Raw genomic sequence first — 22,871 nt, 5'->3', positions numbered from 1 at the left:
AGTTATAAATAGGAAAAGACGCAAATAAGGCGCAGTCCACTGGTTCTCACCAAATTTCTATCCAGTGTATTTCCTTTTTTTGTGTGTGCGTATGTATGTGTGTTTGTGTGTGTCTGGGTATCTGGGCAAGATGAGATGTGTATGGTCACTCATTTCGGCCACTTAACGTATTACAAGAATGGGGTTAGATTACCCCTTGACATCTGTGTGTGTGTGTGTGTGTGTGTGTGTGTGTGTGTGTGTGTGTGTGTGTGTGTGTGTGTGTGTGTGTGTGTGTGTGTGTGTGTGTGTGTGTGTGTGTGTGTGTGTGTGTGCTTGCCTCTGTGTTTTGTTTGTGTGTGCGTGTAAGTCTCTCAGAAGCAGGGGATGCCCTTTATGTAGCATGAATAATTCATCAATGGCCTATCAGTCTTCTGATATATAGTCTATATCTATTTCTCAGCTTTGTAATTTGTCCATCTTGAGTTTGTCTAATGGATGCATGATTGACCTCTTAGTCTAGCACTTATTTACAGCTCTGTCTCCACTTAGACGATGTGGCAGAATGCCCTAATAATACTCTATGTCCTTTAAGTAAAACCAATGTATTATTCATAACACAAATGTATGGCTATTATGTCGAACATCCAGCTTTATGTTACTTCTTTCACTGTAGTCATCACAATGTGATTCTCCTGCCTTTTTCTCAAAAAAATTAAAAAAATGAAAGGGGTTACGTTTAAAGGTGTATAGTTTTAAAAGGCTGCACACCTAAACAATGTTGGTGACGTGGAGGTGTCTACTGAGACACACTCAAACGATCTCCTAAAGGTCAGACACAAAGACCAGTACACGATAGTACCTCACTGCCTTCTCTCCATCTCTCACCCTGTTGGCATTGTCCTTCTTTCTCTTTCTGTCTGGTTTCCTTTCTTTCTTTCCTCCCTTCTTCCCCTTGCTTCTTTCCTACCTCCCTCCCTTTTCTCCTTCTCTCCTTCTTTCCCTCCTTCGTTCCTTCTGTCCTTTCCTCCCTCCCACGCTCCCTCCGTCCCTCCCCCCTGCAGACAGCCCTTCCCAGCTGGAGACAGAGTGACGTTCAACGGCAAGGAGTGTATCTGCCAGCAGTGTACCCAGCCTCTGGCCCCCAACAGCCCTGCACCCATCCAGGCTGTCCACAGTCAGTCCTTATGCCTCTCTGTCTCCCATTCTCACAAACTCTCTCTCTCTCTCTCTCTCTCTCTCTCTCTCCTCTCTCTCTCTCTCTCTCTCTCTGTCTCTCTGTCTCTCTGTCTCTCTGTCTCTCTGTCTCTCTGTCTCTCTGTCTCTCTGTCTCTCTCTCTCTCTCTGTCTCTCTGTCTCTCTGTCTCTCTGTCTCTCTCTCTCTGTCTCCTGTTCTCTCTCTGTCTCTCTGTCTCTCTCTCTCTCTCTCTCTGTCTCCTGTTCTCTCTCTGTGTCTCCTGTTCTCTCTATCTCCCGTTCTCTCTCTCTCTGTCTCCCATTCTCACTCTCTCCCATTCTCTCTCTCTCTCTCTCTCTCTCTCTCTCTCTCTCTCTCTCCTGTTCTCTCTCTGTGTCTCCTGCTCTCTCTGTCTCCCATTCTCTCTCTCTCTCTCTCTCTCTCTCTCTCTCTCTCTCTCTCTCTCTCTCTCTCTCTCTCTCTCTCTCTCTCTCTCTCTCTCTCTCTCTCCCCCTTCCAAATCTTCCTTTGTCTAGAGGTCTGACCTTTGACATTCTCTCTCTCTCTCTCTCTCTCTTTCTCTCTCTCTCTCTCTCTCTCTCTCTCTCTCTCACTCTCACTCTCACTCTCTCGCTCTCGCTCTCTCTCCCTTTCTCGCTCTTCCTTTCCCACGCTTTTGTTCCGCTTCCTCCTTTCTCCTTTCTCCTTCTGTTTCTGTGGAATTGTCCATTTGTGGGTGTCTCTGGTGTTAATAAAGTTTTCCTTTGTGTCACTTTCTCTCTCTCTGTTTTCTCATCCTCGTTTTGTAACAATTCCCGCTTTGTTTCCACTCTGGGAGACATTTCAATGACCTCTCTCCTGTTCCCTCTCTTCTCTCTTCACTCTCTATCTTTCTCTGTCCCTCTCTCTTTTCTCTCTTGTCTCTCTCTCTGTTCATCTCTCTCAACCCCTCTCTTTTCTCTCAATCCATTTCTACCGCTCTATATTTTCCTCTCTCTCTCTTTCCTTTCCATTGTTCTCTCTCTCTCTTTATCCCCTGTCCCTCTCTCTCCTCTCTCCATTCATCTGTACCTCTCTTTATCCCCTGTCCCTCTCTCTCCTCTCTCAATTCATCGGTACCTCTCTTTATCCCCTCTCACTCTCTCTCTTCTATCTCCATTCATCTCTCTCTCTCTTTCTCCCCTCTCACTCTCTCTCTCTTCTATCTCCATTCATCTGTACCTCTCTTTATCCCCTCTACCTCTCTCTCTTCTATCTCCATTCATTTGTACCTCTCTTTATCCCCTCTCACTCTCTCTCTTCTATCTCCATTCATTTGTACCTCTCTTCATCCCCTCTTCCTCTCTCTCCCTTCTAACTCCATCTATATCTGCCTCTCTTCCTATATGTATACCTCTCTCTCTCTCTCTCCCCTACCTCCGTCTATATCTGCCTCTCTTCCTGTACGTATACCTCTCTCTCTCCCTTCTAACTCCATCTATATCTGCCTCTCTTCCTGTACGTATACCTCTCTCTCTCCCTTCTAACTCCATCTATATCTGCCTCTCTTCCTACATGTATACCTCTCTCTCCCCCTTCTAACTCCATCTATATCTGCCTCTCTTCCTGTACGTATACCTCTCTCTCTCCCTTCTAACTCCATCTATATCTGCCTCTCTTCCTACATGTATACCTCTCTCTCTCCCCTACCTCCGTTCACCTGCGCCCCTTTCGCCCCCAGACTGCTGTGGCTGTGGGAAGGACTTTAAGAACGAGCAGTCCCTGGTGGCGCTGGACAAACACTGGCACCTGGGCTGCTTCAAGTGCAAGGTGTGCAGCAAGGTGCTCAATGCAGAGTACATCAGCAAGTGAGTGGACCGCCCCCAATCCATCCCATAATACTCCTGATGATACAGTAGTGAGTGGCTGTTCTTTAGAAACGGGTTGCCAGATTTTTCTTTCTTCATTTCTTTCTTTCATTAGTGAGTTAGTGCATCCATACATCCGTCGTCAGTCGTTAGTTAATTTGTTAGTTAATTCATTAGTTAATTAATGTGTCCATTCTTTAATTAATTTGTTAATGAAAGTGATATGGAAGGATTTAAGTAATTTATGGATTTATTAATATCTTTGTTTTTTTGTTTGTTTAATCATTCATAAAAGAGAAAACATTAATAGAAAGAACTGTTCCACTCAAAAATGTAATTGAATTCAAAAGCCTCAGGTTGCAGCTCTCAGAACAGACCAGTGTATCGGTGTGAGGGGATGAGACGCCAACCGACGCCTCCTCCCATTGGGCCAGGGCTTAATCCTGACTGTTTCTAACCTGCTGTGTCTCTGTCCACCAGGGATGGGATCCCGTACTGCGAGCAGGACTACCACGCCATGTATGGCATCCAGTGCGAGAACTGCAAGAAGTTCATCACCGGCAAAGTCCTGGAGGTAAGCCCCGTCTCGCTGGAGATATGACGGAGAGAGAACTCTGAGGAGAACTGGGTAGGCTACGGCGGCCATGATGAGGAGAGAAAAGGGTGATGAAGCAATTCTCTTTTCAGCATCACCATGACGTCTGTGTGTGTGTGTGTGTGTGTGTGTGTGTGTGTGTGTGTGTGTGTGTGTGTGTGTGTGTGTGTGTGTGTGTGTGTGTGTGTGTGTGTGTGTGTGTGTGTGTGTGTGTGTGTCACTGCCATACTTGTGATTTATTATGGTCCGTGGAAATCGACCGATTGCAAAATTGGAAGAGAGGGCAAAAGAAAGAGATAGAAGGAAAAACAAGAAGCAGGAGGGTTGGGGTTATGATACGAGGAGGAAGAGGAGGGGGGTCTCACAGGATGAGACCACTGACTTTCCTACAAACAAACAGCAGAGAACCGGGTTATGGAGCAAGAAAAATAATGAAAGCTGTCTGGCTTTCTCTCTCTCTCTCTCTCTCTCTCTCTCTCTCTCTCTCTCTCTCTCTCCCTCTCTCCCTCTCTCTCTCTCTCTCTCTCTCTCTCTCTCTCTCTCTCTCTCTCTCTCTCTCTCTCTCTCTCTCTCTCTCTCTCTCTCTCTCTCTCTCTCTCTCTCTCTGCTACATGTGTGTGTGTTTATTGGGGTTAATACAATATCATTAGACAAATGTCCAAAGGCCTACTAGTTATAATTTGACTCTTGTGCTTCAAGCACTCATGTACTACCAGCATGTTTGAGTCTGCATGTGTGCGCTTGTATGCCTGTCTGTCAATTCCTGGCAAGATGAATGTAGCAATCTTGAGGCACGGGTAAACATACATACACACATGCTGTATGTATAAAACATATTCCGATCCACCAGAATATGTTAGTTCCAGTTAGATCCAGAAGCAATCACAATCAATAATCAACATCATTTTGTTGATGCATTTATGTTTGACGTTGATCAATCATAATCGTGCTAGCATTCCTAGCAAGGAAGGGAGCACATCCTAGCAGATCCACCCTTCACCACGACAGTGTTTTACTTGGCTTCCGGCGTATTACTCATGGACCGCTGAACGGTACATTCAACCCATCGCTAGAAGGAGCCAGATCTTGTGTTCCGTCCCAGAGGAGAAGTTTCGAATGTCACTGACGTCTTTTCTCGTGGTGATCCCACTCCACCGGCTCTGAGGGAACAACGCGTCAATAAAATATGGAGACCCGGGTTATTGATTGGGAGACAAGGCTGGTTAAAACAAAGTCTAATGGGTCTCCAAGCCCCAAAGGTCTCAAGTTCGATTCCCCAGTCCACCCCCCTGCGGGCATCCTTGAGCAAAGTAAAATAATCACTACCGCCCCCATCTGTGTTAACCGTAAGCGGCTTTGGGTGAAAGTGTCTTCTGAGCGAGTACATTGTTAGTTTGAACAATGAGCACATTAATCAGTTTTGGTGGCCGCACCTGACCCCACTCTTTCCAGCGATTCAGAATCATTCAACCCTGCGCTTGGTTACACTTTTCAGTTCTGAAGTGGTGCATAAAGTGAGTGAGAAAGAATGTATATTATAATACACACACCTTTATGTAACCAGGTAGCGTACTAAGAGGTGTCAGGCCTAACCTGGTTGCCTTCCTGCCTGCTGGCACCCACCTTAACCCATCATACATCTCGTTCTGAATGCCCAAAGCTTTATTCCCCCCTGTTCAGCTCTGCTCCACCAACCTGGCAACCAAAGCCCCTGACCTATTTCAAAGTAAAAGCTTCCTCAACTTATCCGTCCTGAAGGGACCAGTGAATATGATAGAGTGGCATCACACACTGAGTACTCTCTCTCTCTCTCTGCCGCCGACAAAGGAAGGATTTGACCAGAGCTCTCTATCTTCTTTCCGCTCCTCTCCTCCTATTCTGTGTCCGAATTTCCCCCTTCCATTCCAGGGGCTCTTTCTTATCAGCAGGGGCCCTAAAGGGTCTAAAAGTCAACATCCTCTCTCTCTCTCTCTCCCTCTCCCTCTCTCTCTCTCTCTCTCTCTCTCTCTCTCTCCCTCTCTCTCTCTCTCTCTCTCTCTCTCTCTCTCTCTCTCTCTCTCTCTCTCTCTCTCTCTCTCTCTCTCTCTCTACCATGCATTCCTAATGCTTCCAGATAAGCATGTAAGACACAGGTTCTTTCCAGGACAAAGCTTCCCAGCTGACACGTTTGTTCCCTGAGCATTTGGGGTAATGGATTCCTTAATTGTGAGGACATACGTAAAAGCCTTTGGTTAATATTTTCTTTTCATCTTGCAGAGGAAAGAGAAAGTAGAAAGTCTGTTATCTGTCATTGCTCGAGTGGACTTTTTTCATCACTGAGAGGCGATTTAATCCTGTGCACACATCTGTCATCCATCTGACAGCCTCTATGTCAAATGGATCTAATCATCCAATCACTGATCATTTTCTCGGTTGTCAATGGCGCAGACTGGCTATCCTAACATAGCTTTCTTTATTCCATAGCTAGTGGATCAATCTCAGCCCATCTTTTATTTAGCTCTCCAATAGCTCCCCCTAGTGGCCATATTGTGAACTAATTAATGAATGCACTTGAATGCACTTTTGTCTGTTTATCTATCTTCATCTAGCCTATCTCCCTCCCACCATCCCTATCTTCATATAATGTGTCTATCTAACTCACCATTTAGTGATCTATTGTATCTATCTAATGCATCTATCTATCTTTCCCGTGTATGTCTATCTCCTTCTTCCTTTCTATCCGTTGTCTGAGGTAGTGGTTTTCCATTGAGAGCATTGTTAAAGAAATTTAATTTATCCCATGATAAAAGGGCTGTCCAAGTACTGCTCTGTAATACAGATTACAGAGCAGTATATATAATACAGATATTCTCCGAACTGCTTCTTGATCTGGGAGGGGCTGATCGGATGTCGGGTAGATATTATAATACTGGACCGTTCAGAGATCCAGTGACTCGTATCGCCATGCTTTTAACACTAAACTGTTTATGAAACACTTCGCCTCACATTCAGTGCAACAGACAAACACGCACGCACGTACACGCACACACAATCACATTTGTATGTGGTTGGTTTGTATGGGGGTTGAATTCTGTTGAATTGGTGAATCGTGAGGTGAAGGCTTTTGCTGTGTCACTGACCACTGTGTGTGTGTGTGTGTGTGTGTGTGTGTGTGTGTGTGTGTGTGTGTGTGTGTGTGTGTGTGTGTGTGTGTGTGTGTGTGTGTGTGTGTGTGTGTGTGTGGCAGGCCGGAGAGAAGCACTACCATCCCACGTGCGCACGCTGTGCACGTTGTGAGCAGATGTTTGGCGAAGGAGAGGAAATGTACCTGCAAGGTAAGCTCTCCCTCACTCTCCCTCACTCTCCCTCACTTTCCCTCTCTGCATCTTATTCCCTCCCCCTTCATTCTCTATGTTTTTCGACGATTCCCTCGGAGTGTTACGTCTTCAAAACCTCACTTGTGTTGTTCCCTCCTAGCCTCCAACCATCCCTCTCCCAGATTCTATTTTCTCTTGTCCTACTTTTTCTTTTGAAACAATTGAAAGAGATGGCACCGCGCAGCTCCAGACTGAGCTCATCACAACACTGGGGGGCCTGTCCCATAAATCTAGATTCAGCCAGCTACATCATGACACGTTCAATAAAGTTCCAGATTAACAACATACCTGCATGTGTAGCTCCCAGATACAGAGGCGGGAAGAAAATACTTTTCTGTTTGCCGTGACGAACTGTCAAATTGCCATGGAGAAGCACATTCAACTATCATCTGTCAGCCAAATGTCAATTGGTGTGGTTGAGTTAACTCTGCCAATGACTACAGTGTGCATGGTGAAAGAAGTAGTGATCATTTTCAATTTCTTAATTTGACCTTTTCATATGCATCACATTCTTGTTAGAACCCACATATACAACCAGAACATTCAGTATATATTTCTATCATTGTATGTCATACATTACACATTGTCATGACTGTCGTTAATCCACTGCAAGCAATGGTGAAGGGAATGCTCACTGCTTCTATGTGTTGCAGCCCTGGTCACATGACCAACCCCCTATCCAGTGTGGTACTCATGTTTGCTTTTATAGCGTTGCGAATGATGAGCAGGTGCAATATTAAGTCCTCCCACCTTAACTTAATCTTTTTTTCTTTTTTTCTGAATCACACACTTAGGCACAGGCACACTCGCGCACACACACATACAGGCACACTCACGCACGGACACACACACACACACGGACACACACACACACGGACACACACACACAAAACACACACACAAACACACACAGATAAACAAACACACACACACACACACACATGCACACACACACACACGCACACACACACACACACGCACACGCACACGCACACACACACTCCTAGAGAAAGGGGCCATTATTTACTGGTCCTTTAGTACAGTCTGACTCAGCAGCTGTAGGCTAACTTTATTTAGCTTTCCCATTTATCTTCTAGTGCGGGAGTATTTCGCTTTGTCAGAGAGAGCCAGGATTGCTTTCTGAAAATGGGTCTGACAACCAAAAAAACAGGAAATACAATCAGGAAGTTAACCTCACCATGAACTGTTTTGTTCATTAGTTTTTCTCATGCCTCCATTGTCTTGTTTTTGAACTGTCCAATCAGGATCTTCCATCTGGCATCCTCCTTGCAGACAAGCCGCCAGGCAGGAGGAGAAGAGCAAGGTGAGACGACATTCACAAACAAATAAATAAACGATGAAGAATCAAGTCAAAGTCAAAAATCTTTTCTTTTTTGTTACCCTCTGGTTTGTTGAAGCCCGTAGAACTGACCCACAATTATTTCCCCTTCCCTCCCCTTTCTGCTATCGTCCGATGCATTAAGAACCAAAGCTCTTCCTCACTCTTGTTTAGTGTTGGGTAGAGTTGTGTCGAGGTGTGTGTATTTGGTGCGTTATGTGGTGTAACGTTGTATAGAGTGGCCTTGCTTTGCTGTGCATTTCCGAGCCCTGCAGTTGCAATATGCGGAGTCATCCATTCTCCTCACATTCCACTCCCAGTTTCTCTCCACTCTCATCTCCTCTCCCCTCCCCTATTTTTTCTCTCACACTCTCTTCCTCCCATCTGTTCTCCTTGATCTATTTCCTCCTCTGTTTCCTCCATCCTCCTCCTCTCTCCCCACGATCACTCTCCTTCTCCTCCCCTCTCCCCTCATCCTCTCCCTTCCTCTCTGCTCCTCTCTCCTCTCTTCTACTTTTCTCTCCTCTCCCCCCTCCACTCTCCCCCCGCCCCTCCTGTTTCCTCACGTCTCCTCATCTCTTTTCTCACCCTCTCCTCTCCGCCTCGCTCCTCTTCCCCTCCTCTCTTCTCTGCTCATCTCCTTCCTCCCCCTCTCTTCCTCTCCTCTCCTCTCACCCCCCATCCTCCTCTCTTTCCCTCTCGTCTCCTCTCCTTTCTCCTCCCCTCCCTTCCCTTCTCTTTTCCCCGTTTCCATTTGTGTTGTCTCCTCCCCTCGGTTCTCATCTCCTTCTCTCCTTCGTCGCTCTCTACTCCTCTCCTCCCCCCTCTGCCCTCCCTCCCTCCTCCCCCTCCCCCTCTCTCCTGTCCATAGTTAACCCCGTCTAGTCCTCAGAAGCAGGTGCGGATACAGCTCACTGAGCCACAGGTTGGTAAACCTGCAGAGCCCTGTAGTGTTCACCCCCAGAGACACGCACACACACACACACACACACACACACACTTACACTGGCACACACGCACACGCACACATACACGGACACACGCACGCACACACACAGGCACACACATGAACACACACACAGTTACAAATACACACACACACACACACATACATACACACAAACACAGACATAAAGGCACACCATGCACACACACACACACACACACGCACACGCACGCGCGCGCGCGCGCGCGCACACACACACACACACACACACACACACACACACACACACACACACACACACACACACACACACACACACACACACACACACACACACACACACACACACACACACACACATTCCACCAACCCTTCCTCACAAACCAAGCTCTGCATGGTTTGACCCTTCCAGCGGCCCTTCCGTTATCCTAACAGGAAGTGACCGGTGAGAGTCTGCTCCTCTTGTTCTTGTTATTGCCAACTTCCACCCTGAATCAGACAAGCAGACAACAACGCTTTTCTCTTTGTGTCTCTGTGTGGTTTGAGCAGATAGATGCTAACACGCTCGCATGCTTTCGCCCTGAAAGCTGTCTTTTATTCCACAGGTAATACAATTGCAAAGGGAATGGATTCTGTGATTCTTACTGCTGCTTGATAACCATCAGAGACACGCACAACCCACCACCCCCCTCACACTTCTTAACCTGCACTCTGTATGTCAGTGAATAGGATTCACATGCAAGCATCTGTGCCTGTGCGTGTTGAACTGGTTTGGTTGGACTGTGGTTTCAATTTGTTCCTACATCTCTCTTGGTGGTGCAACAATTGGGAAAGCTCTCTCTCTCTTTCTCTTTCTCTCTCTCTCTCTCTCTCTCTCTCGCTCTCGCTCTCGCTCTGTCAGCTTTGGGTCATATTGTGTGTGTCCTAACAGGAAGTTGTGTATGCTTGCAGGTGACCAGGACTTCTTCTGAGAGCATCACCTCTGTCCAGGCCTCCAGTGCCTCCGGCTCACCCAGCAGGATCATCTACGTAAGAGTCTCTCTCTCCCCCTCTCCCTCTCCCTCTCTCTCTCTCTCTCTCTCTCTCTCTCTCTCTCTCTGTCTCTGTCTCTCTCTGTCTCCCATTCTCTCTCTCTCTCTCTCTCTCTCTCTCTCTCTCTCTCTCTCTCTCTCTCTCTCTCTGTCTCTGTCTCTGTCTCTCTCTCTGTCTATATATTCATAATGGCCCACTAGATGGCAGTGTTGCACTTCAAACCATAATCAAACCACAACCACATCTGATTGGTTCACATGGGTCCCAGGTGACGCCACTCGCCAGGTCTCCGATTTGACCCAAAGTTTTTCACCAGAGAGTTAGCAGTGCTTGTCACATGCCATTTGCTGAAATCTTTTACCCGATGTGCTCCAACATTATCAGCATGGGGGGCTCCAGTGGGAATCAAACCCTCAACCCCTAAAATTCTTCATCCAATGAATAAGAGAGGATCAGAGTCATTTCAATTGTTTTGTCGGCTTGAATACAAATAGCTGTACAAGATGCTGGAACACTTTGCTCACGACAGGCCAAACCTGACTTTATTACGTTAAATCTTCCCAAACCCCCCCCTTTGCCCGTGGGTTCCGATGTGTTGTTTGCAGGCTAAACTGGGAGATGAGACCCTGGACTATAAGGACCTGGCCGCCCTTCCGAAGGTCAAGGCCATCTACAACATCGACCGGCCCGACATGCTATCCTACTCCCCCTACGTCAGCTTCCCCTCAGAGGAGAGGGCCTACAGCGAGGTGGGGACCCCCAGTCCGCCTGTGTGTCTGTCTCTCCCTCCGTCTATATGTACTGTATGTCCGACTATCTGTCTGTCTGTCTGTCTGTCTGTCTGTCTGTCTGTCTGTCTGTCTGTCTGTCTGTCTGTCTGTCTGTCTGTCTGTCGCTCTGTCTGTCTGTCGCTCTGTCTGTCGCGTCTGTCGCTCTGTCTGTCGCTCTGTCTGTCTGTCTGTCTGTCGCTCTGTCTGTCTGTCTGTCGCTCTGTCTGTCTGTCTGTCGCTCTGTCTGTCTGTCTGTCTGTCTGTCTGTCTGTCTGTCTGTCTGTCTGTCTGTCTGTCTGTCTGTCTGTCCGTCCGTCTCCGTTTATCTCAATGTAAAGTGTTCCTGTCCACCTGTCTGGCCGTCTGTACATCCGTACGTCTGTCGTCTTCTCTTTCAGACCTTTTAGACAATCTTTTCCAGAACCTTTGCTATAGAGGTCTCTCCCCCTCCCAGTGTAATCTTCCGTTTCTGTTATACAAACAGACTTTCTCTCCCTCCCTTCAAGCCCAAATCATCCTCTACATGTTGTAGCATACTCTCAGGTTGCTTGGCCTTTTTATTCTTAACTCAGTTATATTTGTTATCATTATCATTATTTGTATTATTTTGCCTTTGAGATCCTATCCTTATCCTTTGCCTTTCTCCCCTGCCTTTCATTTGCAGTCCTCATTGCCACTCACCCCTGCTTCCGTGGAGGTAAATAATCAGCGCACTAGTGTTACTCCTAGCACTACTCGTAGTACACAGTAGACCTTGCATGGATCATGCTACCACCTATCTTTCCTTCGGATAACTCGCCCTCCGTCTCCCTGTTCATCTCGACACACATCTGCATTCAGTGGGGGGGGGCAAACACGCAGTTATGCAACGGATTGTTTTTTTGGTCGGCAGAAAAGTTGTGCCAGCTGATGCCGCTTTAAGCTGTAGTTGGCTTCGAAGGAAATTACATCGCCTGGCACCGGTTTCAGTCAATCCTAAACTGTTATAACAACCTGTTGGTGGTGTGTCCAGTGTTGGTGTCTAGTGTTTCTAATGTGGTTACTGATTAATGGTTTGGCAGTTATATTATATTGGTAGTGTAGATGTATCTGTTTCAATTCAAACAGGAAGTACGTTCACTAATATCACATTTGTGTGTGTGCGTCTTCTTCTGTGTTTGTGTGTCTATGTGTGTGGGTGTGTGTGTGTGTGTGTGTGTGTGTGTGTGTGTGTGTGTGTGTGTGTGTGTGTGTGTGTGTGTGTGTGTGTGTGTGTGTGTGTGTGTGTGTTCCCCAGGGGGAGGGGTCCCCGCGGCAGCGGAGACCCTCCAGCCCCGGCTCCAACAGCTCTCTGGGGGGCTACGGCCGCAACACCCCCACCCGCTCCCCCCAGAACTACAGCCGCACAGGTACACATCACACACACACACACACACACACACACACACACACACACACACACACACACACACACACACACACACACACACACACACACACACACTCATCTTCACTATCCGACCATGATTCCTCACAATCTCGCTGAAGATTTGTTTCCAATCGCCCTACTGATGTGTTTTTCAGTCAATGTCTTTCCTAAACTATTCCCTATGTTGTCATAAATACTTTGGTTTTTACCGTCACTCTTTCTGAATCGCTCTCTTGTTAAGCAAATCAATGCAACGTGACTTAAAAGCAAACCCTGGTGATCTGACCCGGCCATTCAGGTCCTGAGGCTAACGTCAGCGCTAGGTACAGCGGGCAGGCCTATGATTCCAACTCCCTGCCCCTGCCCCCCACCCTCAAGTACCCCTCCTCCACCATGGCCGGCGGCCCGTCCCCCATCCCCGGGTACAGCATGGGTGGTGGCGGGGCGGCCAACAGTAGATGCTGCTCCCCCACGCCACCGGGGGGCGGCGGAGCGTTAGCCCTGCACCTCAACCCCACCACCCTGGCCATGCTCCAGCAGCACAACTACATCCCCTATTACAGAGGTACCGCCGCGCCAGTGCCGGCTCCAACACAAGGGGGCCCCGGGGGGAATTAGCCCAATCAGGGCACCCCTCCCGCACCCCTCAACCCCCCCCCCCCCCCCCCCCCCCCCCCCCCCCCGAGAATATAGCCCCTTGCTGTTCTGGAAACTTTAACATATTTAAGTTGAAAAATTAAACACAAGACTAAATTGTGTTTTTAAAGTAATTGTTAAATTTGTTGACAAAAAATTTACTTCAGCTGGTACACGTGTGAGATTCAAGGATGTTTCCACAACAGCATTGCTGTGCTCATCCCCGCTGCATTCGGAGAGTCTTGGTGTGTAGAGTGTTGTGAGTTGTGAGACTTGTGCCCGACTTAACGTCACCTTGAACTCACTCGGCATGGCCTTGACAGTTGGAATCCCCTAATAACAAAGCGATGATTTGCGCTAACGTTTACACTAAGCTAGCTTTGGTGTTTCTTGCTGATGGAGTGAAACCGTCTGCTTCCTGTTTGACTCAACTTTGTTCATTCCATCGTTGTATCCGTTTACTTTGTCCAATTGACCTGTCCCTTCTATTGGCTGTAATGGATTAAATAGCAGCACTGTGCAACCTTTATAGTCTCAAGTTCAAATAAAGTAAATCATCAAATACACCAATTTCCGATGACGTTCCAGTATTGATGATTTAAAAGTGGTAATTGGCAAAGGTTTACGAAAGGTCCTGTATCTCTTTTTCAGCACATTATGTTCTCTCAGTTCTGCAATAAGATGCCAAGAAGCCTGGGGTTTGTACAACTGTAAATTCACAAGAATCCTGTATACAATCACCTCCTCTCGTCTTCTTTAGGGTTTTATGTGGACCCGTTAACTGACTCTAAATCTAGGAACTCCTTGCAGCTCAATTTACCTCCTCCCAATGGTAAAACCCCTACAGTTTAATATCCTTATTATTGTAGATGTATATATTCAATATCCTTCGTTATCAGTTTCTTCAGACACACGTTCTGCTTGCTACAATATTACTTGAGTGGTGGTCATGGACTTGGTGAATTGTTGTCCTGCATGGTTTTCTCGCCGCTGTGTTACCAGTTTAGATGGGGTGTTCGTTGTGTTTCTGTTGCGTTTGGCTACTTTGTCGACAAGAAGGTGAATTGGTTAGTTTGTATTGTTTTTATTTTTTGTGTACTTGTTTGTCCAGATTATTTTTTATGGTGTAACTGTCGCCTGCTTGCCCTGTTGACTTTGCTATATATGACCTTGGTTTACTTTGTGAATGACCCCCCCCAACCCCACCACCACCACTTTGCACTTCCTGTAATGTTTTGCCGATACACCTTTAAGTTCTTGAAATAATTTTGGGCCAGAGTGCTGAGAAGCTTTGTTTGGACGATAATCAGAATAAAAATAAAGTCCATGGAGTGTCTTTGGATGAACAAACTTCTAGTCCTCATAAAACGTTGCATCTCAAGTGCTCAAACCAGTGAGCGTGTTGACACAGACACAGACAGAATGGGTTTGACACAGAGTGTTGACACAGACAGAAAAGCTACGACCCAAGGGGCCCGGCCTGGGAGATAAGATGAGAACGTGCTTACACTCCAGTGTCAGCCTCACTGCACACCAGCAAACCTTACCCTCATCATGGTCTTCTGAGGCTGGGTCACATCGTGGCTGTGTTTTCAGGTCACACAGGTCAATCCTTATTTCAGTGTACAAAGCGTCCAGTATCATGTACTAGTCTTTCGATTTAGCTCGATTATTTGTAGGGTGGTCTGACACAGCTTTCTAGGGCCAGTAGTGTGGTCATTCAATTGGATAGAAAAAATACATTGACAGAGTCGGTTGCTGACTGTTTAACATCAAGCTTCCCGTACATTCGCTTCCATCGGTCCATAGAGAGAGAAAAAGCGAAGGAGGGGTTGAGAGGGGAGGGGTTGAGATTAGCGTATGATACAGCTGCGGAGCAAAGTATTACCGAAGAGGGAGAGAAACCCATTTACGACGGCTCTGTGGTTTGGCAGGCCTCGCACGGGTGGGGTGCATGAAAGAGAAAGTTCCTCTGGTCGGGAGCGGGGAGGAAGATTAGAGAGACGAGGAGGATTAGGGTGGGCTGGGGATGTGCCCGGCCGTAATTTGCTGGTCTAGCCGCCAGGCGCAGTGGCATGCGAACGTCTTGGGCTGTCTGCCTGCGCGGGTCCAGGCCCTAGCGGTTTCTAACGCACCGTGAAAGAGGTCTGCTCCTGGATCTTTTTGGGGGACGGGGTGGGGGTGGGGGTGGGCGACGGGTCTACCAGTCCGCCGCCATTTTCTTTTGTTTGAGTATTTTTACGGTCGCTCGTAACCGTTCCACACTCTGCAGAGCAGAGTCCAACATGCGTTTTGATTTAGTCATGGATTACTCAAGTTGACACTCGATATTGTTTGTTGAAGTTGAAGAGGTCACCAAGGAGGCCAAAACCACAATGTTGAACTCATTATGGATGTGGTAATAAAACGTACAAAACGCAATCATTTGCGACTCACCGTTTTGCTAAGGTCAGGTGGTTTGCTGAGTCAGCTGACTCTTAAACGCATGTCGGTTACTCTTGAGATTCCGACATTAGACCTCTTCAGGTTGATCATGGGGGGGGGGCACAAGAAAAGGACAATTCAACATGGAGGTTAAACACAGCATACTGTTTGGTTTTGTTCCCTTTCGAGGGCTATGTCTTTGTTTTAAAAAGTGGTCCCCACTCTGAGCCTTTTTCGCGCTTCTCACTTCAGCTGCAGCCATTTTGTTATCCTCTTCTGAATGCTCTCGCACCAGGTCTTCACTTAGTTGTTTATCTGTGTTTGTTTGTCTGTGTGTGTGTTTGTGTGTAATGTGTGTGCATTTGTGTGGGTACGTGCACTATGGTCTTGTGTGTGTGCGTGTGTGTGGTTCTGTGTTTGTGTTCGTTAACAGATCCAATGCATTTGAAGCTGATGTGGTGTCTTGTCTCTCTCTCTCTGTCCCTGTGATCTCAGAGCTATGGAGTGTTTGGTTTAATCGTTTATTTTGGCTTCTGTGGTCCAAGTGACTTCATCGCTCAGCCTTTGTCTTTATCTCCTGCACACACACACACACACACACACACACACACACACACACACACACACACACACACACACACACACACACACACACACACACACACACACACACACACACACACACACACACACACACACACACACACACACAGCCACGCACGTAAAGTACAGTATGGTCTATGCAACCCTAAATCAAAATGATAAAAGCAGATATCAATACAAACACACACTCTCACATACAAATACATACTTTCTGTACATACAAAAACACACTCTCACATACAAAATCATATATATACTTACTGTACATAGAACACACACACTCTCACATACAAATACATATACATACTTGCTGTACATAGAAACTAACACCCATACAAAGGCTGGCTATGAGGTTTCTGGACACAAAAAAGCACCACATAACACTTTGTCCTGCCCCCCCGTCCCCCCTCCTCTCCCCCCTGGAGGCAGTGAAAGCGGTCGCAGCACCCCCAGCCTGTCCACGTATTCCGATGGGAAGTCGCCTTCCTCCGCCACCACCTACATGGCCGCGCCCCGCCACTTCCACATACCAGGTAGGAATCGGCAAAGACATATTCTAAAGAAATTAAATTGCGCTAAACCAAGACTTTGTCCCTTTTTGTGTTTTACGTGTCTAGGAAGCGGTGGTCGTATTTGTTGATACTCGATGCTGGTCAGCATTCAAGTTTTCCATTAATTTATGTTAAAAGTCATTTTTTATCGATTTTAACTTAACTGACGTAATATTTTTTGCTCTATTTTATAAGGTATTTCACAGTTATTATGTTTCTTATGTTTAGCTTACTCTTGGTTGCTACTTGCTATCTTTTATTAGCATGCTATCAATTGATAGAGAGAAAAAAGGTAACATTTATATCACGCTGACTTTTTTCTTGTGATTTCTATCTTCTGTTCATTTTCAACATCTCCAATTTGCCGAGCCACAATCTAAATTGCAGAATTTGTCAAACCAGTTTTTTCTCTCCTGACAGTATTGCATCGCTTACGAATAAGATTTGCAATTGGCTGTGACAGAAGCAGACACTGTGCCGTGTATAGAGTGCTGCTAGGACTTTCCTACAACGAGTCGCTTTGATCAGACACATTTTTCCATTTTGACGATTAAACTGTCAATCACAGGAGAGGGAGAGAGAGAGTTAAAGGAGTTCCCATCTTGGACGAGGTTGAATGCAAATATGGACAGCCAACGATTATCCACTTTAAGGGAAATTCGACCACAAAGCAACATTAAACTTATTTAGATGGATTGGGTCATAACCGTTGAAGATCTTTTTTATGGCTGGCTAAAGTAATCTTGGATAAGAGCGTCAGCAGGTACAAAACAACTAGCTTTGGCCATTAAAATGACAACCTAAATAACCAGGTAGTCAGTCAAAATACTCGCTAGCTAGCATTAACCTTATTCACTAGCTAGCAAACTAACAAGCTAGCTGAATATCTAACCAACGAGCTAGCTATCCAGATAAATTATGAGCTAGCTAGACTGCTTTATAACAAGTCGGTTTGCATAGCAATCTAAGTATTTGTGTCACAGTTTGTGGTCAAGCAGTAGCTTGGATTCAGTTTGTTCCACTCAAACATGTAATTATTTGATTGGTAGGCCATTTTATGCTGAGGGTTAAGCACATTTTCTACTAATAGATTCGGTGAAAGATACAGAGTGGAATTTTCCTTGTAATGGCTTTCCTAGTCATCATCGTAATTCTTTGTCGCTCTTCTTTTTTTTTTTATGCGAGCCAACCAAGCTAGCTTGACAGACACAGTCTAGAGAAAGACACACGGCTGCATGTGTTTTGTTTCCAGTGTGTCATGACTCTAGTGTGGCTTAATGTGTTACAGTCGTTGAAATGTGTGTGTGACGGAGGTCTGCGTAGAGTGACAGGCAGATGTTAGCTCATCTCTGAGGAAACGCACACCAGTCACTTTCATGTAGTTTCAGCCAACTGAGACGTCGTTTGACTCAGTTTCTTAATGTGGACCAATGCTGGAAAGATATTTCTTCATGTTTGTGTGTAAGGTTGAATCAAGCCACACTTGTCCCTGATTCACTTTGATGGATTTTTAATCAAGAATGATGGTTATATTACGATTCTTAGTGTTTAATTGATGTGCTTAAACTTTGAATTTTCTCTTTGTTTTTCTGCATGAATAATATAACACTTTTATGATGTGCTCTAAAACCAAAGAAACAAAGCCGGATTTTGTCCAAGCGATGCTGCCCTTCCTTTGGCTTCTTCCAAAGAAAAACAAAAGAAACCCATTCTTTAATAACTAACCCATGCTTCTTTTTCTATATTATTATTTTTTCCTTTCTCTTCTTTTTCTCCTACTTTTTGTTCTTCTCGGGCTCTTCCATTCTTTTCCTCTCTTGCCTCTCCTCCCATCTTCAGAGACTAAGGTCAAAGATAATATCTATAGAAAACCCCCCATCTACAAACAGCATGGTACAGTCCTCTTTCTCAACACTTCCTGGTCTGGTCTCTGTTTGATGTGGTGCATGACTTCTGTCCATCATCCCATCTGTCTGTCTTCTCATTGGTTCGTCTGTTCGTCTGAGCATCCCTAGTGCTCTTTTCCAATCGCAGGGCGCTGTTTTACATCAACCCTCATAACAAAGAATACGGCGCAACTCTCGATTCCTTGTTGAGTAGAGTTCAACCAGAATACGATTTGAAACTATGATCTGATTTGATTCAATTTGATATAATGTGATATGAGTCAATTTCCGCTGTGAAATGTTTCTTCAAATGGTTTTGATCCAGCTGGCCTTTCAATCTGTGGTACCTTGAGCACTGTTCCAGAATCAGTTACCATCCACTTTAAACCACAAGGCTTCAAATGAACCTCCAATTTCCGACGTAAAACATTTCGAAAGATTAGAAGAATTGTCAAAACAATGCCGTATCCGTGCCTCTGAAGCTGGTCAACTAGCTTCATTTAGCCTCAAATCTTTTTTTGACTGTTATGTATATCCAACAGTCTTCCATTTTGTTTGTGGGAGCCACAAAGCGGCTTTGAGTGGACATTGATATGTCTTTAGCCTGATACACAATATCCTATTGGGTCCTTCATAGAACCGAGAAGGTTACGGTTTGGGAGCAAGCAGCCGATTCAGTGTCTTCAACATGGACTGCTTTGACCTGCTCCGTTTAATCTGGCATGCCTGCATCCACACTTCCCATCTAGTGCCGTTTTGTTGTGTTGTTGCCGTGAACATCACCCTCTGCCATGATTATTGGTTGTCAATGACGTTGTACTTTGTGATATCAATGTTGCATCGATCTCGTTGCCCTCAATGACCTTGCAAGGGTTTCTGTGTGTGTCCAAAACTTTGTTGTTGTTGTTGTGATGTGGTGTGGTGTTTTTCTATGTGCACGTTTTTGTGCCTAACCTGTTCATTACAGGTTGTTTTTAGAAAGAATCAGACTAGGTTAAGTTGGGGAGCATTTGAATAAGAGCTCCCATCTGCTTTACCCTAAAAAGGACAATGGTGATTTCATAAATGGCCGATACATACATGCACTTCTGGCATGGTTTTCTGTGTGTACTACAGGCCTGGCTATATATATATATATGTATACTACTAGACAACAAGTTATGAGCATTCATTGTACTTTCTCTACAAATCCCCAAGACCACCGTGTAGATTGACCTCCAATGATTCCTTTCTGCTCATTAAAACAATTCGACCTGGTCAGAAAAGGCCTATTTAAACTTTGCGATATCGATGCAGCTGTGAGACGAGCCTTTGCGCCTAGCTTATGTGCTCCTTTACAGTTTACAACCCAGTTTAGTCGGAGCTCCTCCACTTCAGATGATGTCAGCGTGGTGTCACTGTGGTTGATTTATGCTAGGCTAGTGCTACGGCGCGAGGGAGCACTCATGGAGGCAGATGTGCGTGTCGCTAAAGCCACGATATCCTGTAACATCCGCCTGTTTCCACAGCCTCTAGAACATCGTGGCAGGATGGGGAGGAACCCAAGGTGCGTGTGTGTGTGTATATATGTGTGTATCTCTTTTACTGTCTGTTCATATACATTCCTTCCCATATACTTTTTCAAGACTTACCAGACACGCATTCATTTACTAACTTACTAACTTCCCATTTTTTTATCCATCTCTCCATCTTCTTCCATTTACCTCCTTCTTCTTCTTCTTCTTCTTCTTCTTCTTCTTCTTCTTCTTCTTCTTCTTCTTCTTCTTCTTCTTCTTCTTCTTCTTCTTCTTCTTCTTCTTCTTCTTCTTCTTCTTCTTCTTCTTCTTCTTCTTCTTCTTCTTCTTCTTCTTCTTCTTCTTCTTCTTCTTCTTCTTCTCGGTGGTCTTCACTCTTCCACCTACAGAGAACCAGCTGGATGATCCTGAAGAACGAGATTGACGGACAGCCCGGATCAGAGGAGCTGGACCCCCGCAAGTCCACCTGCAGCCTGCCCACCGACATCTCCCAGCCCAGTGAGTAGCGAATCACAAGCGAGGCCTCTGTTTACGTCTATCCAATACAATTTTAGTGTTCCATTAAGGTGTTAGATGAAGCTGTGATTTGTTTTTCGCCATTGCCAAAGCGAAACAGGGCGTGGTTGCTTAGCGGTGAATTATTACCATTAACATGCTCCTGACGTAATGGGGAACCTTATTTTATACCATTGCTTCTAACATTCAGCGACTTAAACGGAAAATACATTGATTTGATTGAATGCAGTTTATTGTTTTGGGGACCGAGGGGGAAAACGTTAACTCTGTATTCTCTCGCCAGACTTCCCCTACAATAAATCGGCCTCCTTGCCAGGCTATGGAAGAAACGGAATATACAAGGTGGGCTGCCAAAGTTTCACACACCATCCATCCTCTGAGGCTCAAAATATACTCTCTGACTGTACCTAATAACTGCAGTCTATAACTGTTCTAAATACCCTCCATGTGTAGTTATTTAGCAGATGCTTTTATCCAAAGCAAACAGCAAGGTAAGCGAGAAAAATCAGAGCATACAATCAAAGTTGGAATGGCTTCAAAATAATTTGTTATTTATGACCTGGGTGATAAAATAAACGAGCAGGTTTTTTTGTAGTGAAAGTGCAAACAGTTTTAGAAAATACTTGTCTCCACAAAAATAGAACAGCCCGCGTTGCCGCTCCAATACACTCTATAACTGTAAGGGTTTACATCTGCATTCTCATAAAGTCCTCCTCCGCTGGCCTCTGCAGTCGTAATCATAGGGAACAGTTTGTTTTGGACATCGGCACCCTCCACACATCTGACATTCATTCACACCCCGCTCTCTTTGATGGGTGGATGGTGATTTTCGACCGCATTCTAGGTGTGTTTCAAATTCAATGTCAGCCCGAGAAACTTGCCACAGGTATGCGGGCAAGAAACGCAGGATGGCGCACGTACAAACCAACATACACGCATTTACCGGCACTCAAACTACCCCTCAGACGGCTCGATGTCTTTTAAGTGTGTGTGTGTGTGTGTGTCATTTGTTTGCCCTCATGGTCCACATTTGGTCTGTCTTTCTGGGCCTCAAACGACAATGCCCAGTGAACTCCCAGCCTGAACTAGCCCTGAGTCTCCCTCTCGCCTGCGTCCTCACTGCTTACCTCATACACACTGCCGACCGGGCCTCAGCTCGTACGTGTCCAAGCCCGGTCGGAGGCGGGTGGGTCTGTGGGACGGGACGGGGTTTTGGGATGGGTGCGACCCGACCACATTTCCTTGGCTCGGAAAGTCTAGCGCATTCTGTGAGGTACTGGAAAGTGATCTCGTCTGAGGGAAATGTGGTGGGTCCGTTGTCATGGCGAGTGCGATTAATCCAAAGCACGCTAACGGATTAAATGGGGCCTATAAATATCGCTATCCGAAACTGAAGAATTACCCCGTCTCCTTGTTAGGGAAGAGCTGTCGCAGGCAGAGGGTGCTGCCATGGCGTGGTCTGCCAATTGGTGGCATTATTGTTGTGATTACCGTGTCCACCACCAGAGGGGGCTCTCTCAAAGTAATCCCTCCACATCACGGTCTGGTTTCAGTGCACAGTCCGAATGGTGTTTCTTAAAGTACTGTCCAGATGTTTTGTCTTCAGCCGAGGTCTGTTAGCCTTCTGGTGTCAGTTAATTAATATAAACTAGAACCTTCCTGGGGGAATGTAATAATAATTTTGGCTGGGCACAGCTTTTGTGTTGAAACAGAGAACTCATACTGTATGTATCAACGAATAAAGTAGTATTTATTCAGTCCATCTATGCCTGCCTCGCAACTCTTGCGCCACACTTGTGTTACTCTGACCCTGAAATATATCTCCAGACTTTTAGTTTTTTTTTCAAAAACAATTGATGGAACAATTTGTTTTCAATCTTTGCTTGAACTGAAATACAAACATCCCAAAGAGCTAGGAAAGTCAACAATGGATTCTGTGGAAAGAAACTACAACATTTGGCAAGAGGAAGTGTTAATACTGCATTACAAACTGCACACTCTAAACGAAATGGGTGCTCATACTACAAGATGTATCAGCTGTAGGATATAGTGGCACGAATAAGGGAACGGCTCTGTTATGTATTATAATACAAACAAGAAATATGGAAAGAGAAAAAACAGTGGTTCTTGTAAGAGTACAATTCTAGTACTACTTAATTAATAATTAGTAGCCTGGACACCAGATCAATCTGGTAAACTATGTCACGGTTATAACTGAGTTGTAAAATATAACAAATATCCAATAATAATGTGTATTTGTGTGTGTGTGTGTGTGTGTGTGTGTGTGTGTGT

The 22,871-nt window shown here is 45.6% G+C and overlaps 1 protein-coding gene across 2 annotated transcripts in view; it reads left to right on the top strand.

Annotated features, from left to right (window-relative positions):
• LOC130370325 (actin-binding LIM protein 2-like) overlaps positions 1-22,871 on the top strand; it is a 62,657-nt gene that overhangs the window by 20,722 nt on the left and 19,064 nt on the right. The window contains exons 4-19 of one of the 2 annotated variants that reach the window (XM_056576061.1): positions 1,044-1,156; positions 2,877-3,003; positions 3,484-3,577; positions 6,825-6,912; positions 8,220-8,278; positions 9,165-9,218; positions 10,191-10,268; positions 10,877-11,020; positions 11,706-11,738; positions 12,318-12,429; positions 12,748-13,014; positions 16,538-16,645; positions 18,503-18,556; positions 20,058-20,095; positions 20,453-20,561; positions 20,863-20,921. In XM_056576061.1, the coding sequence (XP_056432036.1) occupies positions 1,044-1,156; positions 2,877-3,003; positions 3,484-3,577; positions 6,825-6,912; positions 8,220-8,278; positions 9,165-9,218; positions 10,191-10,268; positions 10,877-11,020; positions 11,706-11,738; positions 12,318-12,429; positions 12,748-13,014; positions 16,538-16,645; positions 18,503-18,556; positions 20,058-20,095; positions 20,453-20,561; positions 20,863-20,921 (1,537 nt within the window). The remainder of the gene's footprint in view (positions 1-1,043; positions 1,157-2,876; positions 3,004-3,483; positions 3,578-6,824; positions 6,913-8,219; positions 8,279-9,164; positions 9,219-10,190; positions 10,269-10,876; positions 11,021-11,705; positions 11,739-12,317; positions 12,430-12,747; positions 13,015-16,537; positions 16,646-18,502; positions 18,557-20,057; positions 20,096-20,452; positions 20,562-20,862; positions 20,922-22,871) is intronic. The other variant, XM_056576060.1, reaches the window with a different exon arrangement.

This window comes from Gadus chalcogrammus, chromosome 17 (genome assembly GCF_026213295.1).
Source record: "Gadus chalcogrammus isolate NIFS_2021 chromosome 17, NIFS_Gcha_1.0, whole genome shotgun sequence".
Taxonomy (NCBI): Eukaryota; Metazoa; Chordata; class Actinopteri; order Gadiformes; family Gadidae; genus Gadus; species Gadus chalcogrammus.
The sequence above is the reverse complement of the archived record's forward strand: the minus strand, read 5'-3'. Positions and strand labels throughout refer to the sequence as shown.